The 21,731-nt window shown below is 40.1% G+C and overlaps 1 protein-coding gene across 1 annotated transcript in view; it reads right to left on the bottom strand.

Annotated features, from left to right (window-relative positions):
- Positions 1 to 21,731, bottom strand: part of LOC119703311 (von Willebrand factor D and EGF domain-containing protein-like) — a 168,753-nt gene that overhangs the window by 81,233 nt on the left and 65,789 nt on the right. Inside the window, exons 8-11 of the mRNA XM_038142997.1 lie at positions 20,488 to 20,561; positions 14,459 to 14,729; positions 11,779 to 11,957; positions 7,293 to 8,242 (exon numbers count right to left, since the gene is read on the bottom strand). Of these exons, the coding sequence (XP_037998925.1) occupies positions 7,293 to 8,242; positions 11,779 to 11,957; positions 14,459 to 14,729; positions 20,488 to 20,561 (1,474 nt within the window). The remainder of the gene's footprint in view (positions 1 to 7,292; positions 8,243 to 11,778; positions 11,958 to 14,458; positions 14,730 to 20,487; positions 20,562 to 21,731) is intronic.

Genomic DNA, 21,731 nt, shown 5'->3' with positions numbered 1-21,731 from the left:
GCTTCTTGAGGCTTTCTAAGGGTGAGTGCAGTGATGCCACAAAAAGGATTTGGATCATTGTGGTGTCATTTTGTTCCTCACGTCCACTCTAGTGCCCAATTAGCTGGTTTTAGTAATTCTCCCATGTTTGAAGTTACTGAATTAGATTAAATCTGGTTATTACACTAGGGGTTTTGTTCACAATTGGTTGAATGTTCTGTATCTGGTGGATTGTGTGCTCTTTATACAACATAAAATATGATGTAAAGGCCTTAAAGGTTTTCTCTGATTTTTTGGCTTTGGTCAACTTAAATCAGACCTTTGAATGGTTTGTAAGTTTTAAGTCTAGTTTATAAACTGTTGTGAATTTCTTATTTTTCTTGTATGTGCATTGTGAGTATTTGGAGAAGGAGGTTGTTTTTTCAGGGCTTTTTGTTTTCTTTTGGATTTAACAAGGTTTAAGGTTGAAATTTCCTGTCATACCTATAAACAGCCTGATGTAAAGAAGCTGTAGGTGTGCTTCTGGGGTGTCTGGCTTTGGACAGTTTGAATGAGACCTATAATTTTTTTAACTTTTCTAGAAATTTATTTCTATATTCTTTGGAAAATAGTAAATAGTTTTTTTTCGCTACATGGGTTTTTTTAGACTGTTTTCAATGTATTCGTTTTGCATTAAAGCAAGTAAACTAATCTGCAGAAAAGACTGATCTCCCTGACCCGGTTTGCAGGGAACAGTATGGATCACTGAGCATGCAACCTTCCATGTCCCTTATCACCAAGATTTTATATATTTTTAAAATTTGTTTTCTATTGACTTTGTAACTATAAAGCTAATAGTCCTCTTCCTGCTCAGCCAGGTCTGTGCCTCAAATGGAAAGAACTGGGACTTAAAACACTAGATTAAAGTTGGTATTGATGTTTGCCTTTTCAGATGCTTGTTTATTGCATCTGCACCAGCAAAAACTAAAGTAAAACTGCTATGAAAAGAAGAAAGGCTTCGAAACTAGCAAGAAGTCCCCAATTCCTGAGAATTGCCCACAAAGATGTTTGATGTGACTGAGAAAAATGTTTCTCTGAGCAGAGTATGTGGGTGTCAGTGAGGATGCATCTGTGGTAGTTAAAGTTTGTGCTTTTCTTCTCTTTTGATTCTAAACTGTTTTTCTTTTGTAAATTTTGGGGTTCTTACTAAAACTTTTGTGGTTGGTGTTCATTCCTCTAAAAGAACAAGAGTGCTATTTTCAAAAGCTGACAAGTCCTAGGTTCAAAAATTGATGTTCTGACAAGCAATCTCAAAGCTTGATATTTAATCATTATCCCTTTTTAAATTATGTCTGCTAATACTGGCTCTGTTTTCAGCCTGAGAAAAATGTATTTGTGTCAATTTTTATGACTCAGACCTGAAGATACTATAGAATAATTTTCTTCATATAGGATGCTCCAGGTCCCATCCAACCTGGCCCTGAACATTTCCAGGGATGGGAGATCCACAGCTTTTCTGGGCGTCCTGTGCCAGGGCCTCAGTGGTGATGAGGACCACTCCCCTGCAGATGGCTGGGAGAAGGAAAGTGTGTTTTCAAATTAACATTTAAAACATATTTTCCCCAGTTTTCTTTCAGTACTAAATCATAAATTGTTTTAACTAGGAAAAAAGCTGACTAACTGAACACAATGTAATCTTAAATTGCATAATATGTATCTTCATACTTATTCTTTATCTACTTTCCAATATTGGTAAGCTGAGGGAAAAAAAATTCATAGTAAGTGGAGATAACAGGTCTCAAAAGAAAAGTTTTCATTTTCAAGCTTTATAGAACCTCTTTTATGGAGTATTGATATCTTAGTGAGGCTTCTTTAATGTCAGCTTAAAGGAAATAAGAATATATCTTTAATATCTTTAAGCCCAGAGTAAAGAACACAGTCCCAGTGGGAGGGGAGCTGTGAATTAAAGTGTGGTTTATGCTGCAATGGTACATGGGGATCTGCTTGAGATCATCACTGCTGAAGAAAAATGTACTTGATAGAAACAGATGCTCCAGCTTCTAAACTTTAGTACAGGAACACAGCCTCACACCCATCAGCTGTCGAGTGAACCTTTAAACATGAGAGGGAATGGGGAGGCTGCAGGCAGTGGAGAGTTTCAGACCTCCCTCAGCTGGATGGACAGGGAAATTCAACATTGCAGAATGTAAAAGTCAACAATTAGTATGAGAAAAAGGGAAAAACAAAAAGAACATTTGTGAAAAAGAGACCTGATTTTTGTCTTGATAGTGTAACTTCATCAAAGTGACAGGAACTGTGATTTTGTTAATCCTATGCCCACCAAAGTCAATGGAATTGTTATAATGAAGAGTAGAATTAAGCCAAATGACTTACTATTTGAAAAGAAGAAGGGCTTTTTAAGGGATAATGCAATTTAACATTTTCTATAGCAATAGTACTCTGCTTGGTGAGAAAAGTTTAATACAGTAAGCATGGTTTTTGCTGTTCTCACAAGCACGTTTGACTCCTCTTATGAAATCCAATTTTGAAAAATCAATGGAATTGCTAAAGTGTATTGCATCCTCTCTGCCATAGAACATGTTTTGTCATATTAGCAAAAAGCCTGCTTGCTTTTCCTTTGTTTACTAGCCCAAATTATTTGAAAAAAAATGGTCAGTTCCTGTGGAAAGGGTCACAGTTTCTGGTAACTCTGTTTCGGGGGCCCTTGTGATGCTATTAAATGGAATTCTCCCTTGAGGGTCTGGTCACCACAAGCTGATCCCAGCCACAGAGAACCCCAACCTTACACACAGCGAGCAATATTTTTCATTGTAGATATCCTGGGGATTTAGGAAATGGATTATATTTTCTTTGAAAAGTCTAAGATGCATTTTTTACTTTGCATAATATTTTAATTTATTTACTTTAATTTATGCAAGGACAGCATCTATTGTGCCAACACACCCTGATGGCTCCCTCTGCATCTTATCAGCAAAACACACATTGAAAATACCAAAAAGTATTAATTTACTTGACTTCCTAACAGCCCTTACATAATCATTATGATCTGGAATTTTAAGATCATTGAATTGATTCAAGTGGGAGAAAAGTATTTACTTCAGCCAGTATGCTCCCATACAAAGGCTCCAATCTCCAAAACAGATTGGAATTTGATGTAGACAACTGAAATACTCTGTCCCCTTTCACCTGGGCATCCTGAAAAATTTATGTATTTTCTTTCAATGTATTCCTCATGCTTTGTCTTTAAAAATGAGAAAGAAGCTTAAAAGTAAATCACAATTACATAAATGGTGAGATTTCTATAATATGTACCTGACTTTACATTCCTGGTCTGATCAAAACTCTGAGCTTATTCTTCCAAGTCGGAGAGGCATTTTCCATTGGAAGACCCAGCCAGAGGAACTATAATAGCTCACCTCATACTTTTGCTCATTATAGAGAAAATTAAAAAAATATTGTGTGCTTTAATTAATATTATTTAATTACAGCACATGAACAGGACCCAAAGCAGACTGCTGAATTCAGAAAGGTCTGTATAACCACTCTAAAAATAACAGGGTGTAGCAGATGGGTCTGGGGGACCTGTGTGGTTGTGGTTCACAGCTCTGAAAATGCAGTTGGGTTCACAGCCCCTCTTAAGAACAGCACTGAAATGTATTGATATGAAAATGGGATCTCTGGAAGTGTGTTAGGTGAACATTCCCTTCTCACCTTCTCAGCATCATTTTTTGCTTGCTTTGATTTCTTTGCTGGTTAATTTTTTTTTTTTCTCCCCAGAACTTTCCACATAGAAATTTAAACTTCAAGTGTCATTACTTCACTGAAACTAATTTGTCGTTATTACTCCTCATTACCTTTTATCTTGTAATTGCTCTTTAGAGCTTCATACAATCTGCATATTACATTACTCTATGTGTGCTTTACTAGTCCTGATATTTTTAATAAGCAACATGGTCAATATATACAAATGGTAAGCACCAACCTGATTTGCTATCTGCTGGTAATTGGATTCTGCCTTTAATTACAGGTGGTAATGACATTTTAAGCACCTTATACAGGTGTTGGGGGGGGGGTGGGGGTTATGAAATGTTAAGCAACATTAAGAAATTCTAAGCTTCTGGAGTGCTGCCAAATTTCAGAGGTGCCTTTCAACTCCAAATAGCGATTTTCATGTGAGGATAATTATAGCTCTGGCCACCTGGACTGCTCCTGTTGGAGTCAGGCAGAGCAGAGTGAACTTGTCTGCAAACCATACTTCACATCTTCTCTCCTTATTTCTGTTTTCATTTAAAATCACCTCAAATATATCATGGCCTGTATTTTGATTCCTAAAAATACTACAGGACCATCTTTTTGCGTGTGTTTGCTGGCCAAAACCAGTGGCAGAATATATTGTTCTGTATTGGCAGTGCAGCTGAGGTTGGGTGACCTTGGGAAATATGTTTGAATTATGTTGATAGCCTCCTTGATCTTGGGGGAGTTTTAATTCACATCTATAATTCCAGCCTGAGAAAATTAGACAGAGATTTGTTTTGGAACTGATGGGAGAATATATAGCCAGCAAAAGGAGTTGCCTTCTCCTTCATTACTCATGTAGCTTCTCCTGGAAAATAACTTTTCCCTAGCAATAGCGCTTAAAACTCAGCATTTCCGAGATCAACACTTATTCTCCTGTTTCTTCTGTCCTGACTTTTTGAAAAGAAAGTGAAAGAGACAGCATTTTTATATGTCTTGCAGGAACTTAATTCAATTCTAAATTTCTCCTCCTTTCTTTCCCTTCGTACAGAACCTCTGTTCGTTAGTCACAAAGCCCAGGGGCTTATCCTGCCTGTGCTGATTTCCTGGGCTCTGCCAGCCTGGCCAGGACTCCTGAGCTCCCAGGGATGGGGCTCAAGCTGCTCTGGTTGGAGCACACAGCTTTATTTCTGAGACTGATCTTAATCTTCATCTCTAATAACCTGTTCTGGTGTGAAAGCCAGGCTTTAGTGACATCAGCAGGACCTTGGTTCTGAGCACCTCCTTTGAAGTGACATTTGAGAGGCTGGTTATTGCTGTGTGGTGCTGCTGGGCTTTTTTCTGGAAAGAGGATATCATTGTACCATCACATATGTACCTTGGGAGCTGTAGGGAGACAGCCCTGGGGGTGTTTAGCCTGGAGAACAGGAGGCTCAGGGGGCATTTTATTGCTCTCTGCACTGTCTGAAAGGAGGCTGTACAAAGTGGGGAATGGTCTCTTCTCTCAAGTAAAAAGCAATAGGACGAGAGGATCTTGTTGCTGTCATCACCAAGAGATGTTTAAATTGGATATTAGGGAAAATATATTCACTGGAAAGGTGGTCAGGCACTGGAACAGGCAGCCCAGGGAAGTGGAGGGTGGAGTCACCATGTCTGTAAGTGCACAAAAAACCACCTCAGATGTGACACTTGGGGACATGGTTTAGTGGTGAAGATGGCAGTGCTGGGTTAAGATTTGGAGTCCCTGATCTCCCAGATCCTTTCCAATCTGAATTATTTCATGCTGTGTAGAACATTTCTGCATGTGAAATGTGAAAACAAGCAAATAACCTTAAATATATTTTGAATGAAATTCAAAAATCAAGAACAGCTAAAGATGAAGCTCCCATGGAGGCTTGTCTTGATTGACTGTACCAAATTATCTAGATGACCTTTTCTTAGTATTAAAATGTCAGGGTGATTGGCATGCCAGAACTAAGATTTTATTTCTCCTTGTTGGGGATCTGACCTCAGGCTGTATGTATAGATCTGCTTTATATTTCATTCAGAAGATCAGATAATTATATATATATATACATATATATATGTATGTATGTATAAAACAGCTTCTCAATTTTTGCATATATATAAAAATATTCTAAATCACTAATAAATGAATTCATAAATAGTCCTTAATAATGGACCTCATTGCAACTCATTCCACTAATTCACTCTAGGCAGTGGCAGCACTTTTTCCTCTCCATAGTTAATGCTGAAATGAATTAATTGTGTGACGTTTTCTCCAAACTTCTCTGCATTTATACCAAAGACAAGGGAGAATATTCTGAAAGTTAGGCATGCCACTTGTTACTTTGGTTTTAATCTTTCTGTTTTTTTTAATTCTCAATTTTTCTCTAAGTCAGGAAAAAGCATTGTCTTGACAAGATGGCCCAGCACCCTGTGCAGCTGAACATTGAAAATGTACAAGGCAAAGGCAGCAAGAGACAGACAAAGCAGTCAGGGCAGAGGAAGGAGATGACCTGGGGGTGTTTTGATGTGTGTTTGTTTCCCAGTTCTCACCTCCCTGTGCAATCCCAGGCTGAGCTCTGTTCTCTGTCCTTGTTTATATTTGATGTCACAGCAAGGAGACAAGGTGCCATTAGCTTTTACTTGAAAGGTCATATTGAAGTTATTTTCCTCTAATCTGAGAGATTTCAGCCATAGCAAAATAAAATTTTAAAATTTGGCCTAAGCAAGACCCCTAACCCCTCTTTATCACAGAGAAAGAAGTTAAACATTGAATTGTATGTTGGGCAATTGCTTCAAAATTGCTCAACTCACTTTTCAGTCCCTGGTGTCAGTTATTCTCTGTGTGAAAGAGAATTAATTCTTCCACATTTGGGAAGTTATTCTGCAAATTTTAGCCTGTCATTAGCAGAAAAAAAAAAAAAAGGATATCAGGATATATTTTAACTGCTTTAAACCCATGCACTGAAGTCATGTTTAATGTGAAGAGTATGAGTGATCCCATCCCTGATAATAAATGCATTGGGGTGTCTGCTGTGCCACTGGGCACCTGGGGCTGGCTGTCTCAGCTAAGCCATGGTGGCTGACCCTAGACTGACCCCATTTGATGGCTTTGGCAGGGTTACTTGTTCATTTTGTCACTTTTAATTTTGTTTTGTTACTAGTATAGTGTTTGAAATTAAGGTTCAAATTTTATTTTCTCTTGACCAGGAAAAAAGAGTAGAAAGACATATCTCTACACTGTTTACATGAATATTGACCACAAGGTGAGCAGGACGCTCCTCTTTTTTGTGAGAAGCCTGCTTGTCAGCATGCCAGTGATAGATCAGACGTAAAGAAAATCACTTCTGCAAAACCAATTTGCTAAGGGGCTTGTAAAATCCATTTTTAAAAAGTTACTGAGGCAAAAAATTTGAAGGACCAGCCAACCAGACATTTTGATTGGCTCTTCAAGGTCAAAACCTGATTACTAATTCATCAAATACCTTACTGGTAGTGCTGCTGGAAGAGCAAACAACTCCGTGCAGATGTTCTGCCTAATAATGCCAATATGGAAAGAGGGCTTTACTCACTTTTGGCAGTGCTGCAGTCGTGGGAGCCGTGGCCTGCAAGGCACTGGCAGCCCAGCTCCGTGCAGCGTCCGCGGCCGCTGCAGAGCGCGGGGCACTGGAGAGCAGCGAGGATCTCCTCCCAGGAGAAACTAGCAGATGGCTGGTTTCCAACAGGGAACTCTCCCTTCCTGCTCCCCAGCACTCTCCTTTCACACTCATTTTCCAGAAGGGCGATCAGTGCCCTCACCCAAGCCACGTCATCTTTGAGCTGCAGGTCCAACAGGCAAATAGCGATTGCCTCATCCAGGTGTTTTGCCAGGAGGCCTTTACACGCCAAGCCAATGGTGGAATTTGCAAGAGTTTGGTGGCAAATCTCCTGAGCTTTGGTGGCTGTCAGGCCATTGGGAGTGGGCCATGACAGTGGAAATTTCATCCGAACCCCTTCAAAGTAGTCCTCGGGGAAAAAATATGCAAAGTTCTCCGAGTGTCTCTGGGCTGGGCCATGCAGTGGGTGAAAGGATGGGTATTTATAATACTTGTCTTGCCTTTTTGCTTTCCTTAGGTCTCCCGTTGGTTTGGTAGAGTCAATGGAGCTGTTGGTATTCATGGAAACATTGTGTGGGAGGGGCTTTAGTGGGACCTCAGGGCTTCTTCGCTTTTGTACTGATCTAGAAAAATATCTTTGACCGAAAGCTTTGGTTGGTGGTTTCGCATCTTTTCTCAAAGCTGACTCTGCTTCTGTGTGAGTGACAAACTCGGATGTAACATCCAGGTATGGGATTGCAAAGCTGTGGTCCACGTGGTCATGATGGAAATCGGAGGGCTCAGGGGAAGGAGTCTGAAAGGCATTTTTTGTGTTTGCCACGGGCACAGGCTTGGTGCTCCCCTTCTGGCATCTGCAGAAACTTTTCCTTTGCTTCCTCTCAGAGGGTGCTGGAGTCTTGTCAAATAAACTCTTCCCTGGAGGAATTCTGATTTAAAAATAGGAAAGGATTAGAAGGAGAAAATTTTCAACAAATTAGTCTATCATGAAAGGAAACTTTCATTGAGGGTAGGGTAAGCATAAATTCCCAATCTACAAAAGTACTTGAGAAAACACTTAAGTTTAACCTGTTTTCTTTAGTCACTTTTGCACTGCCCTTCTTGAGTTGTCCTGTGTATTTTCTAGCACTTCATGGAGAGTTTTTATACCAGATGTTTAAGTGGTTTGCTGGAGCATTGCCCAGTTGCTTGACTTCTCTTTGCAGCACTTTCTCTGAGGTGCAGGTTACCCTTTGTGTATTATACATGAAATAAGGCCTTGGATTTGTCCCTGGGTGACACAGCTAACTCTTGGAGAATGACAAAAAAAATTGTGTTTGTTTCAAATCCTATATTATGAAAATCATCTTTATCTGTGTGCCTGATCTGTCCTCTAATATATATATATATTGCTATCTTTTTTCTTTTAAATGTCTTCCCCTACTTTTTTTTTTTCATATTTCATTTCATTCTTTCCTTCTACTAGAGTTTTCTTTGATTTTTTTTTCAACACAAAGCAGTTCTCTATTGATCTTAGGGCTAGGCTATCATATAAGCTGAGATGATTCTCTTCCCCCTTTTAAATTTAGATTTAGTCTTTAATGATGGATGAACTTCTAGAGATTTCAGTTTGAATCAACAGCCACGATTCAAGTTTCTTCAGAAATCTCATATCTCTTATTGATCTTATTTGTGCAGCACAAGGGGAATCCTAGAGCTTCATAGGAAAGGATATGTTTCTTGTCCCAATATTTTGCAGCATGTCATTACCAGACAAATTTGAAAGAGCACCAAAAATTAAAATCATTTTGGCATTAATTTTGTCTTGCAGCCAGAACGTTGGGGTTTCAGGAAAGGGAAAGCATTTGCCAACATATTGGAGCCAAACACTAGATACTGTTGTTGGAAACTGTAATTGCCTTTATCCAATTTGTTAGAAATACATTTTAAATGGCATATCTGATATTACCATTTTGATCATTGACACAATCATAACTTTTAAATAGGACATCTCGGTGACACTGGCAAAACAAACCTATTTCTCCTCCTGAAACATGAGCACAAACATTTATGGAACTGTTTTGCCCAAAGTGTGGGCTCAGCAGGAGACAGTATGGGACAAAAGGGTGGTTTTCATGCTCATGGAAATGCACAAGCTGTTCTGCACTTCCCTATAGTCTAGGAAAATAAAACGTTTTTGATGATTGAGAGACTTGTCCTTTGGACAAAACATTTTAGTGTCTGAATGAGTGTCCTTCACGCTCCATTCCTCTGGTTCTAAAAGAGGGGTTATTTGCCCCTGAAGCTTCCCTGACTCAGCATCAAGTAAATTTCAATCTAACTAAGGCAGCAGAAGAAGATCCTCCTTTGATATAATACTACATAAACTGGAAGCTATTGTAAATATTATTTATTTAATAATTTAAAAAAAAAATCAACCATATAAACTGGTCAGAATCAGGACAGAAACTTAACGCACCAATGAAAATTTCACTAAAATGAAACTCTTTTGCTTTGATGTTTTAGTGAAACAAAATCCTCTGTTAATCCTACATGAAACCAATTACCTTCTTTTGCTCAGCCCCTGTCCACAGAACAGGGGTGTGTGGTGTGGAAAGAAGGAAAACCCCCTCCTTCCTCACAGCCATGCACATAGAGCTGTTCCTCAGTGAGCTCAAATGTCCCCTGCATGAGATGACCAGACTATCATTCCTCTGAGCCACACTATAATCCAGGAAGAACTAAAGAAAAGTTTTTCTGACTGAGTTGGATGCTATTATAAAGTGTCCAGAGTTTAACAGCATTTCTGCTGGCTTGTTGGTATATTTTTAAATATCTGAAAATTTTATTTTGCCTACTTAAATCACATGTTTTAAAATTCATCTCTTCTCTGGTTGTTATTTAGTGTCTGGGAAGCTCTGATGTTGTTTTATTGTTTAAAAGTTGTGTTGGAAAGCTGGTGTGTAAAACTGATCTGTGCATGCAGGGCCCTGCATCTGCTTGAGAGAGGTGGGAGCCAGGGAAAGCTCTGAACTGCCAGATGGTGGGCACTCAGATGGCTTCAGGTGCTGAAGAAAACCTAGCACGCTTTCAGGGTTATTTTAAATGAAATTTAAAACAGCAGCAGAAAAGTCACCCTCTAGCTTTTGTTTTTTACTGGGCCGTTTCTCAGTGAGCAGATCAGACAATGATCCAGTCTCCTCTGGAGGTGACCTCAGTTTCTCTGTTGGCTTGGTTTTTTATACAGGTTCTGAGGGGTCCTTGAGAATCCATCCCTGGGAGTACTGCAAGATGAAACTCACCACCCCTCCTGCCCTTCTCACTTAGCAGGAGCTTCTGCCTTCCCTGAAGGATCTCCATCACACAGCCCTAGAAAACTCCTCAGGGTTTCATAACTAAATTCCTTTGCACTGTGCTTTGGCTTCAGCTTTTTCAACAAAATTGCTTTGGGCAAGTTCTCCTAAGAACCTTTTAGCCCTTTTTTGGGGCAGTGAGTTTTTGGTTGGTTCTTGCACCAAGCTATTTCTCCTTCTGCCTTCCCAGAAGCAATCTCTGACTGATTACCACATTATTGGGATGTTGATGATGGCTGTTGAATTCAAAATAGTGGCATTTGTAATGACAGGCCAAAATAGACATTAAATAGCCATTACTTAGGCCCACTGAATAGAACCAGAATATGACAGAGGTGCTTGTTTATTTTCTGAAGTGTAAGAAGTCTAAAAATTCATTGTTCCTAAAGGATTGAGCTGAGGTCCCATGTACAGATTAAGTGCTATGTTAGTATTTTGCCTTCTTTTTCCTTACTTCACAAACCAGGCTACACAGGCAATCTCATTTTGGTTTTAGGAACACCTACTAGGCGTGTTTGAAGTGCAGCAACAAAAATTAAAATGTGGGCTAGGGAGACAGGAGCAAGGATAGGGACAGGGACTGTGACAGGGAGATGTCAGAGTCAGACTCCTGGCTGTGTTTCCAGACCATCTGTCCCAGAAAGTGCAAGTTTTCAGAGCTCACTGTCATCATTAGTCGAGTTGATATTAGGTTTTAGCATGGTATGTATATTACCAGACTTTGTCAGAATGTAACATTTAATCTATACTCACATATTATAATTAGCGCTCAGGAATAAAAGAACAAGAGATACACTAAACCCTTAATTAATCCCTATTGTCAGCTACCTACATTTTCAAGTGCGGGTGAGAACTGCATTTTTTTTTAACAGCTGAGAGGGATCTTAACACAGCTGTTAACATGACATCACTTGTGAATATAAAACTTCTCTCTTGGTAACTGCTGATGTGTTTTGTGCTGAAAATTAAACCCCTGTGCTGCTGGGATGGAGATGGGTCTTCAGGCTTCTCCCTTAGGTTAAGGAGATCTTTCTGTCAGGCCATTAGGGGAGTCTGTAATGAAATAAACCCATCAAGGCCATTTGGAACTGTGCTAAGAGCATCTCCTGGGTGGGATCTCTGTGGCTGTGTACCTCCACTCCTCTATGAAGTCTTCCTCTGGCACGTTGTTGAGGTCGTTGTGAGCCATCCCGTCAAAGAGGCCGCACAAGCCCCGCGTGCTGTTGAAGTCCCTGCCCGGTGTCCTCACTGTCACACCCATTCCCCTCTCACTCAGGTCCGCTCGAACAAATGCTCCAGAAGGGAACAAGATCTGAAGAGGCAGAAAAAAAAAAGCCCCAGTGAATTGAAGCTCTTACCAAGCTTTTTATGCAATAAAAATCATCTCTTTCCAGAAACGAAAATTTCAAAGCAGGACGTTAGCGATGGCAGAGGTAATTTAAGATCACTTAGAAACACTATAAATATCTGTTTGTGATATTATTTAGCTTGCTTTCAGATTCCATGGCATTAATATCTGATAGCATTACATAAATATATAACTTCATGAGTGCTTTCTTCTTAAACTAGTATTTGCGTCCATTGAAGTTTCCCCAGTGGTGAGTTACTAGCTAATTTTTGAAGTGACTTCCATGACAATAAGGCCACTCTTGTGTCTTTTATATTAATAATTTTGTAATAATAACTTTTTTTAGAGAAACTGCCAAGATTGAAAAATATATTTCTTCCTTCTGAACAATTGTTTCATTTTCCAAGGCCGGATTATCCAGAAAATTATTGTGTTTTAAAGTGGATAAAGCAATTTTCTCATTAAAGAACTAGTGGTAGGCTTACACTGACCTTTAAAAGGAAAAAAAGAACCTGGCAGAGTTCAAAACAAGAAGTAACTGTGTGGATAATGGATTTTCCAGATTGGCTTACTAACCAAATAATAAAAAGAAAAGAAAAAAAGAAAATATCTGTTCAACTGATTTTTTTTTTATTTGCTATATTTTTACAGGTAAAAAAAAAAACTATTTGAAAATTATCTGGGCCTGGAGAGGGAGCTGGAACATACTATCCTGATAAGTAGCATTGATACTTTTTATCAGAAATTAAACATTTTCAGCTAATCTTAAAAATACATTAGAGTTGCAAACATCTCATTATCATAATTTCAAAATAATTAATTTCCTTTTTTAAGTGGCCCCTGCCTAAATATAATTTATTAATCCAAATAATCTCCTTTATTTTGGGTGGGGATTTTCTGGTCCCTTTGAAGTTCCCCCCCATCAAATCTACTCATATCTGTGAAGGTGTAACAAGCTTATATTTTTGTTCTTGTGCTTGAATCCAGAGTTTACACAGAGTTTGGCTTCACTAAACTATAATTCTGCCCATTTTAGTTCCCCATTACTTCAGGCTTTTTCTAGAGGGCTGTGTGTAAAACCCTTGCAGTCAGAACTGCCTGAGCTGCTCAGTCTTCTGCGCTGTCCACATAAATATTTCCAGGTGTGATTTATTTTGGGAGTTTGGAGGGCTCTAACCCTTTCCTATCCTGCTGCCCAGGGCAACACATCCCACCTGGATTTAACGCTGCTAATTGAGGCTTCAAGGAAGGTTTTTTGAGCCCTGAGTTTGCAGTTATTTAGTGGCTGCCTGCTGGAAGCTGCCACTTTGCGTGACCCAACCCCATTCTGATCCTCCCTGAACGTTGTGGGAGCCAGTGGGAGCCAATTCCTGAGCTGCATGAGGATAATGATGGACAAGTGCTGGGAGGATTGGGATGCGCCCCACTCGGTGGTGTGCTCAGGGATCTTGTTCACCGCTGCACAGTTCCTTTAGATTCCCACTCACCTCACAGCAGGACTCATATTGTGTCCCCAGTCTGCCCTGATTTGTTTCCCTGAGTTTTACCTCAGGTGTAAATGAGAATAGGGATTCCTTGCTAAGATTATCCCAGTAATAAAACAGTAATTATATTGCATTCAGTTGCAAAATGAAATGACAGCTTGATTCCTGCTTTTTCTCTATTCTATAATTAACAGACTTTCAATTACTGCCTTCCTGAGGTCTATTCCAAGTGAGATCACAAGGAGAGCCAAGCACAGCCACTTCCTGCATCATTCTGGCTCTGCTGTGGACCGATCTTCATCCAAAACATTTCGCAGCAATAAATCTTGATGATACAACTCTAGGATAAAATTATCTTCTTGGCCATAATTTGCAGCTCTTTCCCGTACCAAAACCCCTGGTGCAGCCTGCTCTTATTTTTCTAGTGATTTCAGTCTATTAGTGTGGATAAGCAATACTTATGCAAAGTAAGTTGTGGCCATATATTTGTTTAGGCAAATGCTTTATGTTACAGCAAATGTTGCACATTTACAGCCCATTTTCATAGCTTTTGGGGGCTCTGTGGATTTGACTAATAGTGTCTTACTGCTCCACTCAAAAACTCCATTACTCTGCTACCTGTGATCTTTCCTTGCATATTTATATCATGAGCTCTGCAAAGAAATTTGCTTTATGTGATGTGGTTGGGTAGTGCCTGGCATAAGCAAACATGGAGCGCTGAAGAGAGTAAGCAGTGCTATCAGAGCTCCGCTGTGTCTCCACAAAATTTCCAGAGGTATTTGTTTTGTTTGGTTTTACACTTTGTTAAACCAACACTTTAACCAGCTACTTCCCTGCCTCTCCTTTTGGGGTACATTTGGCTGCAGGTGCTCTGATGGCTTCAGATATTTTTGTAGCAACTTCACTGATAATTCAGAAATATTAACCAAGTGTTCTCAAAGCACAACCGCCACAAGAGCGCTCAACCATCCACACACGTACTGTTATTTTCCTGCCTCCGTAAGACTTCAGGATTTTGACTTGTGGCGGTGCCTCGGTGCTTTTGATGGTCAGCTGGGGCCTGCTGTCCTGAAAGTGGCCATTGCAGGTGTCCAGCACCACGGCGTCACCCCCTTCTCGTGCTGCCACGCCACAGTTGCAGGCGGTGGCGGAGCGGTGGCCGCCACAATCCCACTGCCGGATGTGCACCTCGAACGGCCGCGACTCGCTGCGGCACAGCAGGAACGTCCCGATTTTATGGCTCTCATAGCGCCTGAACCGCCACAAAGAAACAAAACCAGACAGAGTTAGACACCCTCAGCATGCACCTGTGTTGGGAGTTTGTTGGCAGTCATGCAGCAGCCCTCCATAATCAGAGCAGAGTGCTGGCTGGCCTTGGAGGAGGGAGCCACGCGCGCTGGGGAAGGGTTTCTCTGGCTCTGTATCCAAGGGAATGCCGTGGCAGTTGTTAGCTGGAAGTGCCTAAGAATTCCTGTGAAAAGCAGGAGTTGTGTCTCAGCTGCTGCCATGGCAATGGGCATGGATAAAAAGGGTAAACATTTGATATAAAGCAAATGGGAAGAAGTTTCCTGCCTCCAGGTCTTAATAAATATATTTTGGTTCTAACCGGTTGATTTTCAAGTATGATGTTCTTCAAAGGGAAATCAGTGCTCAAATAACCTCTTCTGTGACTAATCACCAAATTTTACAAGTCTGGCTGTGGCTAGGTAAAGGCTTCCTGTGAAAACCTGGGATTCTACTGAAAGCCAGCTAAAATGAAGTTTGTTCCTCCCCCTCAACAACTTGTCCGTGAGCACAAATTTCACTCTCAATGGATCAGCAATCAGCATGGCAAACAATTTAGGACTTTCATTCTTTTCCATAAGGAACATCCCTGCTCTGTCTGGGTGAGGCCAAGAGCAGGATAACTTTAATAACTTTGCAAGTGTTTGGCCTCTGCGTGGACCATCAGGAATCTCTGGGGTTTCCACCACAGAGGCCTGTGAGAGGATCCTCTTCTGCTTGTTCTTTGTGCTCTCTCCATAAACTTGTCTCATTCTCACTTCATTTTATTCTGTTATATAAAAGGAAATAGTAGCCATATACTTAATATATGTTGCTGATGTTTTCTCTCTATAAGCCAACAGCTCCCATCTTTAAAAACAATAGATTATTCTGCTTTCTTTTAAGGCACTGTGATTAGTTTTAAACTCAATTTTTATGAAATTAACTAATATGGAAACTAAACCATAAGCTTATAATAATAAACTTTATTATTTTCTGCAATAAAAAAAAACATTAAAAGGAATGTATAAAATGCTTCTGCTAAATAACAGGATTATTTTTTAAACAGTGCCATACAAACACCCACGTTTCAGGCCACTAATGTTTCTTATGCAGGGGAACAAATGGCTTGCAAACTGTGACTTTTTCTCATGTATATTTCTGTGTTTTGCTCCTCTTCAGGAAAAAAGCTATAGATAACTTTGTAGCTTAAAACACAGTAAAAAAAAATTAAACTCCAGCTCCTTTTCTCTGATAGAAAACACATCTGACTTTATCTTTCATCTTGAAAAACTTAGGTTGGCCATAAAGGGATAAGATTTTGAATGGTTCTGTCTCATCCTATTTTCTAATCAGATACATGAATCCTGCATTACACTGCATAGATGCTGCTGCTAAGATTGATCAGAACTAAGGACAACATAAAAAATAGATAGATAATCTCTTTAAACCTCTAGTACTCGCTCCATTTGGATGACTTTGTGGGGGAGAAAGAGGATATTTTATGAGAGCACCTTCCACAGTTTCCTTCTACAGGATCAGCTTAGAAGGAGAGGTGTTTAAGGAGGCTGATGGGAAATCAGGCATCAGATTGGCTGTGCCCAGACTAATCATCTCTGTCTGGTAAAGAAGGCTCTTTTTGCATATGCATATAAATGTCATTGCAGTCAGGGGAGCTATTTATTGCCTAATAATCACTGACAGTGGACCCAATCCAACCCTCCTGGAAGTCACTCTGAGTCCTTCAATTAAGTCATGGCATAGATTGCATAGCACAAACCTGCACCGTGCCTAAATTAGAGCTTTCAGGCGCCTTCAAATCATTTGAATGGATAATTGGATGTAGTCAGGTAAACTTTTGTGATGTTTATACAACTGTAATTGGGATAATGATTCTTTGGACAACCTTGGAGTTGCCTGTAGTACTAAATGCCCAAAGTAGACTTAGAGCAGCTCTTGCATGAGGGAATTCTGCGTGTTCCTTGTGGACCAGGCACCACTGTTTGTCCAAATCTCCCTCCACCCTGCTTCCCTCACAGTCTGCAGCAATGGGCAGCCTGGGTGAAAAGGGGTTCCCTCCCTCCCCTTCTGTGTGCTTAGATTGTTTTCCAAGGGGGGAAGCAGGTTCTTGTTCTGGCACGAAGTCATGGCTCGACTTATGCTCTTCATCCAGTAATTATAAAACACTCCTGAGTGCTTGGTTATGGCAGTGAGCTTCTGTAGGAATAATTTCTGTTGGTAAATCGTGAGAGGGACAGAAGGGGGTATAGACATATGTAAACTACTACCTGCTAGTGTTCAATTAACTCACACTCTGCCCTTCCTCTTCACCAAGCAGCACTTAACTTTTGTATTAATTCAGTGTGGTTATTCCTGCAGATTTTCCACCACAGCTTGGGCACCAAATGATTTGATTTCTTGGCATGACCCTCCAGGTTCCTTCTTGGCTACTAGAAACTATTTCATGGTAGGCTTTACCCTATGAAGAGCTGGGTGATGCTGAAGGACATTCTCAGCTTTCAGAGTGTTCCTCCCATCACATTGCTCTCAGAGCAGATGTTGGGTTATATTCAGCAGGCACTGGATGCCTGGGGACACCTAAACTGCTGCAGACTATCCAAACCCCAGCACCTGGCAGGGCTACTCATGCCCAGGACCTAGCTGTGGACTGCTATGATGAAAATCATTAAAGCCAACCAGCAAATGGTGCCATTTCCTTGGTGATAATATTGATAGGATAATATGGATTAGTGTAAATTTTTGAAAAGTCTGAAAAATCTTTTAACCTTTTTTTGGTTAGGTAAAATGCAAAATAACATAAATGATGTATATGGTTCCCCAATCAAAAGAAATTCCCCTTTTTACTTTGCCCTAAAAGGATTTTCTGCATATTTAGTTTTAAGCTAGTACTTCATATTTAAGAATCTGCGATTTATGGCATGAAAAGCTTTTATATTTATAATGTGGCATAACCAGTAATGAGGGCTATACTTTTGCTTTACCAGGCTTTCACATTTGTTTAATTTAGAAGGTACTTTGCTATAAAAGGAAGTGCTCTCTCTGGATTTTAGCTGGCATAATTAACATTATTTCACATCTACGCTCCAATATACACAAATTGATTGTGCTTATGCTGTAAAATATGACACATTCTTCTTTGATTTTCAGTCACTGCTTTTGGTGAAAAGAATAAAAAGATTACAAGATAAATATTCCTACCGACATATATTAGCAGGAGGCACAGCACAGGGGAGTGTTACTAAGGGGTGGGAGTTGGGTATTTCAGTTGTCTAATGAATAGCTAACTACCTCAGATGTAACGTGAGCTCACTATGTCAGATTGAAACCATTGGAAACATCACAATAGAAGTTAAAATTACATTGGAAGTGGCCATTTCACTGAGAAAATTGTACTTCCAATAAGAAAAACACTTCCAGACTTTTGATTTTTGTACCATTTTTCAATTTTCTAAATTCATTCAAATAACTATTTTTATTGAAGTTAAATTTTAGTTTTTAAATCATTTTTGTTTAAATTTTAAAACCACAAAAAGGTTCTCATTTCAATCACATTTTCCTACCACATTCCCTTCCACGAAAAAAAGGAAATGCTTCCCTTCCAGACCTCTATGTCAGCCTTTGCCTTCAGATTATAGTTTTTTACCAGGACAGAAGCAGGAATTGCTTTCCTCACTCCTTAAAGACAGAGCTTTAAAATCATTTGCTAACGTGGTAACAATTTTTTTTTTGGATAGGCAGTCAGAGAAGCTGCTTAACTGATGTGTAATAAGGTAGCCTAATCATTATAATAATTGAAAGAGAAATTATTTACAATAATAAATGGGAATATAAGTAGGAGTAATGGGACTGTGAAATGATGGGTAAGAAACTTGGCTGAATATCAAGAAGTGATACATCTTAGGGAAATAACCTAGTTATTGAGATGGACGAAGCCCCATCAGTGTGGCTCATTTAAAGCTGCACTGGACAGAGCAGAGATGAATGTCTTCTACAGGGAAAAACGTGCAGCTTTTGAGGGGCCAAGCTGATCCTGGGTTTTTCCTCTTTTCAGTCTGTGTGACTCTGAGGCAGGATGACACAGACTGATGGGCTTTTCCAAACTTCCTGGGTCAAAACAGAACATAAATTGCTTAGGAAGCATTTCTGTGTGATATCAAAAATAGGATTAAAAAATTAGTTATTCAAATAAAATTGCTTTATTTGGTTTCAGACCTTTTTTCCCCATGGAAGCAATGTAAAAATGTGCTGCGCGGCTGGAAGGGTGTCCCCATTCCAAGAGGTATTTTCCAGCTATTTATAACTCCCTAAACACAACAATCTGACAGATCACTGCCTGTTCCCAGCCCTAAGTCAAAAGGGAGTATTTTGGAATATAAATGTATGGAGAGGTTTGAAATAATACTCTGATCTAGTTTAACATCCCAGAGTTGAAATAATTGCAGCTACATGAGGTATGGGAATACCTTTTAACCTCATGCAGCTCTAATGAAGCTTCCAAAGCAAGAAAAGCACCCAAACTTGTATGAAACAAGTTCCTGGTCACATTTAAATGTTTTTCATCAAAGCAGAAGGGGAACTGGGAAACCATGGATAAGCAGAGCTAATCTCCTGTCTCAGACTGCCCAATTTATGTGAAATCTTTGTTAGAAACAGAAGTGTAACCTTTAATGGAGTCACTGTCTTTCCTACTCACATTTCATCAACAGATTTCTCCAGCTTTGACATCATTTCAGGTGCCACCTCCAGAGCATGTTGGACTGAAATTGGGATATGAGGATAGCAGAAATTCCCACCTGCCAAGTCCTTGTGGATGCTGTGCACCCAAGGTCGCTGTCTGTGCCATCAGGAGGTCAACGGCGGAATGACAAAATTGAAATGTCATCTGAAATATTTGCAACATTGGATCAAATGTGCCAGGTACAAATTTTAAAAGCTTTCAGTGATGCCAGTTAGCCGGGATAAATAGATTAATGAATGATTAGGGGAGTTAAATGTGGAAAAGTTCTATACGGTTCAGGCTGTCAAACACAAAGGCACCACTTTGGCTCGGTAAGTCTTTAAGCAGCTTACTGCTGGGTAATAGAGAAGGACATTTGGACACAACAGGAGGATGTTCAACTTTATCTTTGAATTCTTCTCCTGACATTTGACACTTGTAATTTCTGCACTTTTTTATCTGAAACATTAGAGCCATCTTTTTGGGGTTTTATTGGTTGTGTTTATGATTGTCAACTCCAGCTGGACATAAACCACCTCTGGAAACAGAAGAAATCAAGAGCATCCTTCTGATGAGTGACTTTGCAGCAGAGGTTGCTGAACTCCTGGGAAGGCTGTCCCTGTGTGCTGTGCTGCCCTGGTGACATAATGTGTCACTTGGCTGGCACTGGGGTGTCACTAACACGACAACATGTGGTGTAGACACCTTCACAAAGCCACTAGTGATGGTTCTATCTCAAGAACATTTTGGAACCTGACCTTTGTCTTTTAAAAATTATTCAGACTCAAACCCTTTGCTTCTCAAAGATTAATCCATTTCTAGTCCTTTTGTTAAAAGGAGTACACAGCTGCAAGGAAACCACGTGTGCTGCTGAAGGAGTACATTCCTTATTGTAAGCAAACCTGTTCAATGCTTTTTTGATATTCTAATGTAAACCCACATGCATGCCACATCCAGAAACTGATAACTGCAGTAATTGAGCCGAATTATTTCAAAGTAAAATACTCACCATCCATCAAATGTGATAATGTGTGGATCAGTGAAAGAGTAGCAGTTCCCTGTTGGGAGGTCTCGAACTGTGACCTAGTTAAAATGAAATGTGTAATGAATACAGTCTACACAGCAGTTTTCCTTCATTACTGTTCCTCACAAAACATTAGGGGTAGGATTCATGGGTTAAGTACAAACTACAGTCTGACTTCTGAAATATGATTGCAGATGGGGACAAAATGGGCTTTGCTTTCAAACAACAGAGTTTAATCATAGCCAATGAGGGAGTTCAAAGTGTTCCTGTTCATCTGATGTAATGTCTTCCTTTATCTGGTGAAAGCTGAAGTTTTTTTATTAAAACTTTTTGCTAAGGAGCAGATCATTCACTGAAATTACCAGGAGAATAGAGTGCTCATTAAATTGTACTAATTTTAATTCCTGAAGTGTGGTAAAAAGGCATGCTGTAATTAAGTAACATTAGCATGTTTTAGTAGTGGCTGCCTGTCCCCTAATTTGACCTCAGAGTTCCCGTTACAGCATCTGAAAGGCTGATTTATCTATTTGATGTGGATATTGATCAGATATTGATGAGGAGGCTCCAAATCACACAGCTTTAAGTATGTGGGTGAAACAGGAAAGGATCTACTGCAGCTGCAGAGATCTTCATCTGCATCAGCCCTTGACTCCTCGGGCACCAGCTGGGTCAGAGAGGAGCTGTGAGAGCCCTGGCACCCTGCAGGGAGCAGATGTGCCTGCAGAAGCCAGAGGCAGGGCTCTGAAGCTGTAACACCTGAATCTCAGGCAGTGCTGGGCCCACTTTGCCAGGCCTGCTCAAGAGGGTGTTTTTTTAATGACTGAATGCTCTGCTGACCAGCTCCCAAAAATGCAGGACTGGGTTGTGTAATGATTTGTGATATGAAGAGCTCCCAGTCATACTGGTGGGAGTGATGGAGTGCTATGGCTTTCCATTATCCATCCTGACAGACTGATTTCTTGGCCAGGGCTGTTAATTCTTTGCTCCCTCCCTGCCCATGAGGAGCCCAGAGGTGCACTTCAGTTAGCTCTACCAGGATCCATGGAGCAGGGAAGAAGGATGGCTACTATATCCCTGTGCAGTCTTTCAGTGACAAAGCAGAACCTGGCTTTTGGGAACAGGGGTGAAATTAAATAAATGAATTAGAGGGTGAAGATAGAACTTCAGTTCTTGACAACATTCCTCACCTGCAGCAATACATCATCTGTATTTCAAAATACCCCTTAACC

Source organism: Motacilla alba, chromosome 7 (assembly GCF_015832195.1).
Source record: "Motacilla alba alba isolate MOTALB_02 chromosome 7, Motacilla_alba_V1.0_pri, whole genome shotgun sequence".
Taxonomy (NCBI): domain Eukaryota; kingdom Metazoa; phylum Chordata; class Aves; order Passeriformes; family Motacillidae; genus Motacilla; species Motacilla alba.
The sequence above is the reverse complement of the archived record's forward strand: the minus strand, read 5'-3'. Positions and strand labels throughout refer to the sequence as shown.